This window comes from Myxocyprinus asiaticus, chromosome 27 (genome assembly GCF_019703515.2).
Source record: "Myxocyprinus asiaticus isolate MX2 ecotype Aquarium Trade chromosome 27, UBuf_Myxa_2, whole genome shotgun sequence".
NCBI classification, from domain to species: Eukaryota; Metazoa; Chordata; class Actinopteri; order Cypriniformes; family Catostomidae; genus Myxocyprinus; species Myxocyprinus asiaticus.
The window spans coordinates 46,255,481-46,263,454 of NC_059370.1; the positions used below are offsets into that span (position 1 = coordinate 46,255,481).

At 50.6% G+C, this 7,974-nt stretch overlaps 1 protein-coding gene across 1 annotated transcript in view; it reads right to left on the reverse strand.

The window, feature by feature from the left end:
* The window catches only part of LOC127417865 (cohesin subunit SA-1), a 35,896-nt gene that overhangs the window by 8,049 nt on the left and 19,873 nt on the right, over positions 1-7,974 (reverse strand). Inside the window, exons 20-26 of the mRNA XM_051658099.1 lie at positions 7,832-7,915; positions 2,015-2,107; positions 1,521-1,674; positions 872-1,008; positions 669-770; positions 457-587; positions 265-366 (exon numbers count right to left, since the gene is read on the reverse strand). Of these exons, the coding sequence (XP_051514059.1) occupies positions 265-366; positions 457-587; positions 669-770; positions 872-1,008; positions 1,521-1,674; positions 2,015-2,107; positions 7,832-7,915 (803 nt within the window). The remainder of the gene's footprint in view (positions 1-264; positions 367-456; positions 588-668; positions 771-871; positions 1,009-1,520; positions 1,675-2,014; positions 2,108-7,831; positions 7,916-7,974) is intronic.

The window sequence follows — 7,974 nt, forward strand, 5'->3', positions numbered from 1 at the left end:
CTTCAGCTCCATACTGGAAAAATGAACATTATTTGGACTCCAGTTCAAACACTGAGCATGCATTTAGCTCTAATACAAGAAATCTCTAGGTTTTCCCACACACCTTTGAGCCTACGAGCAGTGCGCGAATGTTTTTTACTTCTGTGCGGGAGAAATATTAGAAGTGTGCGACAGCGTGCAGCTTAGAGGGAACAGTTACTTGTTGATCAAGTCTTAAACAGTCAAACACAAATGAACTTCATGATGTAAAAGTGTGATACTCACAGCTGTTTGCGTTCTGGTGGCAGAAGTTTGAAGCTGAATTCACTGAGAATCTCCAGAAAAGTCAAATTCTGAAGTCCTTGACTCGCAAAACGAATGCCGTCCCTACACAAACAAAAACATCCAAAAAGTGACAATTAGAGATAGACAGACAGTTAAACACCAACAAATGTAACGTGACAGGTAAATACAGACTGGTGTAACGCCAGCAGAGGTTTGCGGATGAGTCGCAGGTTGATGCTGAAGTTCATTGCCAGTTTCTTTGCTAGAAGTCTGATCTCTGTCATTTCCTCATCACGACAGTCTTGATTCAACCCAGAGAAGAGCTACACACACACAGAGTCTCTGCATTATAAATGACGAAGAGATGAAAATGTCAGAACCACTGAATGAACACACACACACACCTGCTGCAGACACAAACACACAGTCTTGGCGCTCCCCACTGAACTGATTATCTTGGATTTGCTGAGGGTTTCTTTGATGATGTCACCATAATCCCTGTAAAACTACAAACACACACAAACCTCATATCACAACATACACACACACACACACACACACAACTGTCTATTCTCAGTGATTACTCCATACACACACACACACACACCTTGTTGTAGTATTTGAGTATGTCTGTAGCAGCGGTTAGCTCCAGAACTCCATATATAATGAGTTTACAGTAACCAGCTAACTGACCCCTCTTCTGTAGCAGAGCAGCCATCTTCATCTCCTCACACTCTTCCTCACCTGCAGCACAATCATGACACATTACACATACAGCTGCACTTTCACACATCACTCTAATGAAATGTGATTTACACTTCAGTCCCCTTCAGAAGTTCAGAAACTTACACATCATAAATATATCCATTACAAAGGAGAGAATGGAAATTTGTGTTTTCTGGAACTTGTGTTTGTGACACAAAAATGTATTTGAATATTGTCATGTTAATGTTCTTACCAAAACAACTAACAAGAACGTGTCTTAGAGCTAAAGCTACAAGTCCACTGCACAGCAACTGTTTGTGTGTGTGTGTTTCTGACCAAACAAAACTTCTGGGGACAAAACTGCTGAAAAACTTCCCCCAGAAAGCAGCTAAATTTGAAAAACAATCTTTTAGAAGACATACTCAAAAATTGTTTATAAGGAGACAAAATTATAATTTATTCACATTTAAAAACCCCACAAGTGTTATTTTTGTGTCAGAACAGCAAAAGTCAATGGTCTTCTATTTTTATATCGCTAGAGAAGCGTGTACCAGAGAGGTCATCGTCAGCAAAGACGTAGTCGATGAGGAAAGATGCCATTTCTGCTTTGAGAGACTCATCAGGACTGAAACACTGCAGTGGAGATCCATCTCCTTCACACAAACGGCCAAACACAAGCAGCACATCACACAAACACACAAACGCCTGCAGACACACAAATAGATGATTTACACAATGTGCAGCTCATATCAAACACTAACTCAACTACTGCTCCTATCTGTTCCAGTCAATGAAATATAGATGACAGAAAATCTAAAGTAGTGGCGTAAAGTCAGACATATAAGTCTTCATGTTCACACTGACAGCCCAAATCTGACTCCTTTGAATAACTGAATCAAACCAGATGACTTTCATGCAGTCTGAACAGCTAAATCACACAGAGGAAAATCGATTGCAATCAAATTGCAATTCAACTTCATAAAACTATATTTACATGTATTTGTTTAGCATGTGCTTATATCAGAAGACAGATAGAGATATGTACCTGGTTTCTGATGTGACTCTGAGGTACAGACAGACAGCTCTGACACACAACACACAAAGAGTGAAGAAACTTCATCAGCCGCTTCAAATCAGCCTGACAAAGAGAGAAATACATTATAAACAGGCCAGGCAGAGAAATGTTTTGTACTTTACAAATTCTGATTGTACTTTATACTTTGTTTGCACAGACCTGCAAAGACTGTATACTATACATATAATTTATGTGATAAATTTGTCATATTTCACACTTCTTTATTCACACCATATCTATCATCTGCTGTCTGTCTTTCTACAAATGCAACTGTCAGTCAATATAAAAAATATAAAGCTTATCCAAACAGCAAGCAATTACATTATTTCTTTGTTCCCTATCTGTCACTCACTCGATGTTGTGTCAATGTAGTGACACTAGGGGTCACTCTTGGGATCCCGAGACACCTCTGGTCTTTGATAAAAGGCCAATGAAAATTGGCGAGTGGTATTTGCATACCACTCCCCTGGACATATGGGTATAAAAGGAGCTGGTATGCAACCACTCATTCAGATTTTCTTTTCGGAGCCTAATAGTCGATGTTTACTGAGCTGACTGTTCATTCACCTCTGCTGGATCGGACGCCGCATTTCAGCGGCTTCTCCCTCCTCTGCACTGGTGCACTGCAGAGAACGCAAATAAGAGAGTATATTTCTCTAAAAGAGTGGCACAAACGGAACGTCTTTTTAAAGATGCCTTTACGTATGTGTGTTATTCCTGGTTGCGGTTGTTATCTCTCAACTTCTGATGGTCACGATCGCTGTCTTTCGTGTCTGGGTGCGACCCACGCGGAGACAGCGTTTGTGGATGGATCATGTACTTATTGCGAGAACATGACCATAGCAACGTTGCGGTCACAGCTTGCTTTCGTAAGACCTTTCGTAAGCTCTACCTACGGGTATGAGGCCAGCGCGGCTAGCACTGGGGGCGATTTGGGGACCCCAATGGGACCACCTCCGCCGGGTATCCCCCCACAGACCTCCCATTCCCCAGCACGCTCGTCTGCCCCGATCGGACTTCCGGATGAGTCCGCCGGCTCGTCTCATGGCGAGTTCGACCTCTCGTTCGGAGCCCGCGAAGCTGATGAGCTCTTGAGCGCAGCATCGGAGAGCGGGCTCGTCCAGTCGGACGTGGAAGCCTCAGCTGGGCTCCTCCCCTCAGGTACGGTCGCCCAGTCACAGGCTGACGCGGAAATGATGAACATGCTTTCCCGGGCAGCCACAAGTGTCGGGCTAGAGTGGAACCCTCCGCTCTCCCCTGAACCCTCGCAGCTCGATGATTGGTTCCTGGGCTCGCAGCGCCGCTCACAGCCACGCCCCGCTCCAGTTCCTTTCTTCCCGGAAGTGCACGAGGAGCTGACAAGGTCGTGGGAGGCACCTTTTACTGCCTGGTCCCAATCTTTCAGCTCCCCCGCCCTCACTACCCTCGATGGTGGGGTGGCCATGGGCTATTTGGCGATTCCCCCGGTGGATAAGGTGCTCGCGGTGCACCTATGCCCGCAGAGCGCCGCCACCTGGTGCAGGCGCCCAAAGATCCCGTCCAAGACCTGTAGGTTTACGTCATCCCTGACGGCCAAAGCCTACAGTGCTGCTGGACAAGCCGCCTCCGCCCTGCATGCCATGGCTCTCCTGCAAGTCCACCAAGCCAAGGCGCTAAAGGAACTGCACGAGGGCAGTTCCGCCCCGGGATTGATGCAGGAGCTGTGCTCGGCGACTGACCTCACTCTCTGGACGACGAAGGTCGCGGCGCGGTCTCTCGGGCGGGCAATGTCTACCTTGGTGGTCCAGGAGCGCCACCTTTGGCTCAAACTGGTCGAGATGGGAGAGTCCGACAAGGCACGGTTCCTTGCTGCCCCCATTTCCCAGGTTGGCCTATTCGGCGACACCTTCGAGGACTTTGCCCAGCAGTTCTCGACGATGAAGCAGCAGACGGAGGCTATCCGGCACATCCTGCCACGGCGCGGCTCAAGATCCCGCACCCCGCCTACTCGTCGCCAAGGGCGTCCCCCTGCGTGGAGCCCACCGCAGGAAGCAGACACCAAGAACCCGCGAAAGGCTTCGAAGCACCCCTGGCGACCCAGGGACGACGAAACCCACTGCTTTGGAACTGGTAAACAGACCACTCCATCCCCCGGTGGAGGGCCAGGAAGAGAATCTTTTGTTGCCTTTTCATTTAATTTTGCCGCATGCCCAAATGGCTACGGTACCCAAGAGTTCAGCAAAACAGCGGTTTCCTTGTTCCCTGGGTCACATACCAGGTGTGCACGGCCGTCATCACGACCACCGTCCACCATTCCATTTTGGCAGGTTTGGCACTCCAGCGGCAGTCTCCCCGCCTCTGTGCGCACAGCTGGGGCACAAATCTGCCTCTTCCTCACCCGTCCCAGGCTGTTCTGGGGGTGGTCACAAGGAGCCAGGTAAGTGCTTCGATGTCCCTGAACTCAGCACGGCCACAACACGGCATGGCACCTCAGGCTCCGCCCCGCCGCGAGGCCCCTCCCGCCGGTACGTCTGACGAGATTGTCCCCTTGGTCCCCCTCGCCCGGAGCTTGGACGCATGGCTTGCGCTTTCCAATCCATCGCGATGGCCAATCCGGACCGTCCGACTCGGCTACGCGATTCAGTTCGCCAGGCATCTGCCCAGGTTCAGCGGTACCCACTTCACCTCGGTGAAGGGCGAGAACATTGCTACCTTGCGCGCGGAGATCGCTACCCTCCTACGGAAGGATGTGATAGAGCCTGTCCCTCCGGCCGAGATGAAGAAGTGGTTTTACAGCCCCTACTTCATTGTACCAAAAAAAGGCGGTGGGTTGCGGCCAATCTTGGACCTGCGAGTATGGAACCGGGCTTTACACAGACTCCCGTTCAAGATGCTAATGAAAAAACGTATTCTAGCGAGCGTCCGGCATCAAGATTGGTTCGCGGCGGTAGACCTGAAGGACGCGTACTTCCACGTCTCGATTCTACCTCAACACAGACCCTTCCTGCGGTTTGCATTCGAGGGTCGGGTGTATCAGTACAAGGTCCTCACTTTTGGTCTGTCCTTGTCCCCTCGCATCTTCAAGAAGGTCACAGAGGCAGCCCTTGCCCCACTAAGGGAAGTGGGCATTCGCATCCTCAACTATCTCGACGATTGGCTAATCCTAGCTCACTCTCGGAAATGTGTTGTGCACACAGGGACCTGGTGCTCTCGCACCTCAGCCGACTAGGGCTTCAGGTCAACTGGGAAAAGAGCAAGTTCCTCCTAGTTCAGAGCATCTCTTTTCTCGGCTTCATGTTGGACTCAGTCTCGTTGATGGCGCGCCTCACGAACGAGCGCGCACAGTCGGTGCTGACCTGTTTAAAGGCATTCAGACAGAAGACAGTGGTTCCACTGAAACTGTTTCAGGGGCTCCTGGGGCATATGGCATCCTCAGCGGTGGACACTGCGCTCGGGTTGATGCATATGAGACCGCGTCAGCACTGGCTTCAGACTCGAGTCCAGAGATGGGCATGGCGCCACAGGACACATCGCGTGGCCATCACGCCGATCTGTCACCGCCTCTTCAGCCCTTGGACCGACCTCACGTTTCTATGGGCATGCGTTCCCCTAGAGCAGGTCTCCAGGCGCGTCGTGGTTATGACAGATGCCTCCAAAATGGGCTGGGGCGCTGTATGCAACAGGCATGCAGCCGCCGGCTCATGGACGGGCCCGCAGCTGCGTTGGCACATCAACTGCCTCGAGTGGCTGGCAATTCTGCTTGCCCTGCGGAAGTTTGTTGCCTTTTCATTTAATTTCGCCGCATGCCCAAATGGCTGCGGTACCCAAGAGATCCAGGGCAAGCATGTGTTAGTTCGGACAGACAACACAGCAACGGTAGCATATGTCATCCGTTAAGGCAGTCTGTGCTCCCATTGTATGTCACAATTTGCCCGCCGTCTCCTCTTCTGGTGTCAGCAGCACCTCAAGTCACTGCGAGCCACTCACATCCCAGGCGACCGCAACACTGCATCGGACATGCTGTCACGGTAGGTTACCCTCAGGGGAGAGTGGAGACTCCACCCTCAGGTGGTCCAGCTGATTTGGAGTCTATTCGGGCAGGCACAGGTAGACCTGTTCGCCTCCCAAGAATCCTCCCACTGCCCGCTCTGTTACGCCCTGACCAAGGCACCTCTCAGTATAGACGCGCTGGCACACAGCTGGCCCCCTGGACTTTGCAAATATGCATTTCCCCCAGTGAGCCTACTTGCACAGACCCTATGTAAGGTCAGGGAGGATGAGGAGCAGATCGTCCTGGTAGCACCCTACTGGCCCACCCAGACGTAGTTCTCAGACCTCACACTCCTCACGACAGCCGCCCCCTGGCGAATTCCCCTGAGGAAGGACCTTCTTTCTCAGGGACGGGGCACCATCTGGCACCTGCGACCAGACCTATGGAATCTCCATGTCTGGCCCCTGGACGGGACACAGAAGACTTAAGCGGCCTACCACCCGTGGTGGGAGACATGATCACTCAGGCTAGGGCCCCCTCTATGAGGCGCCTGTATGCCTTTAAGTGGCGTCTGTTCCCTAAGTGGTGTTCTTCCCGACGCGAAGACCCCCAGAGATGCGAAGTCGGATCGGTGCTTTCCTTCCTGCAGGAGAGGTTGGAAGGGCGGCTGTCCACCTCCACCTTGAAGGTGTATGTAGCCGCTATAGCAGCACACCACGACACAGTGGACGGTAAGTCCTTAGGGAAGCACGACCTGATCATCGGGTTCCTGAGAGGCACCAGGAGGTTGAATCCCTTCAGACCACGCCTCGTTCCCTCATGGGACCTCTCTGTAGTTCTTCAGGGTCTACGGAGAGCCCCCTTTGAGCCCTTGCAGTCAGCTGAGCTTAAGGCACTCTCTTTGAAGACTGCCCTCCTGATTGCACTCACTTCCATCAAGAGGGCAGGAGACCTGCAAGCATTCTGTCAGCGAAACGTGCCTGGAGTTCGGTCCGGGCTACTCTCACGTGATCCTGAGACCCTGACCGGGCTATGTGAGAAAAAAAAAAAAAAAGAGGATAAGAAGCCACAACTGGGCAAGCCTGTCTCTATCTTTTGGGCAGTCGACTTGTCCCCAAAAGGCCGTTCGACACTCATAACAGCGTTGGGGGAGGTTACGTGTCAGACTGGTGCGCTGGCTATGAGGCACACAGTGGTCTGCCCTTCACACACCGCCAGTTCATGTAACACAGTTCAGCCAGTTGCAGCGTTTTGTATAGGGACCCCTAGTGTCACTACATCGACACAACGTCGAGTGAGTGACAGATAGGGAACGTCCTGGTTACTTGTGTAACCTCTGTTCCCTGATGGAGGGAACGAGACGTTGTGTCCCTCCTGCCACAACACTGAACTACCCTCTGAAATGGCCGGGACCTTGTCTCGGCTCCTCAGCACAAAACCTGAATGAGTGGTTGCATACCAGCTTCTTTTATACCCATATGTCCAGGGTAGTGGTATGCAAATACCACTCGCCAATTTTCATTGGCCTTTTATCAAAGACCAGAGGTGTCTCGGGCTCCCAAGAGTGACCCCTAGTGTCGCTACATCGACACAACATCTCGTTCCCTCCATCAGGGAACGGAGGTTACGCAAGTAACCAGGACGTTCTCTTACCTTTCTTGTTTCTTCTTATTATTGTTGTTTTGTCTTTAATAATACAATTTATTTTCTGCAATGTGTTGGCAATATGTACTAAAGTTTGTCATTTTAATAAAGCAAAATTAATTGAATTGACAGCAAGAAAAGAGTGAATAAGTGAGCATGAAGTAAGTATTTACCCTGTTTGTTTGAGTGTGTTGTGTGATCTTCTTTCCTTCCCAAAACAGATGGAAAACTGCACATTTAAGAGCTGGAACCATCAGCTGCACACACAGTTTCAAAGGTATAACGAGTGTGAGAGTTATGAATGCACATAGCATTT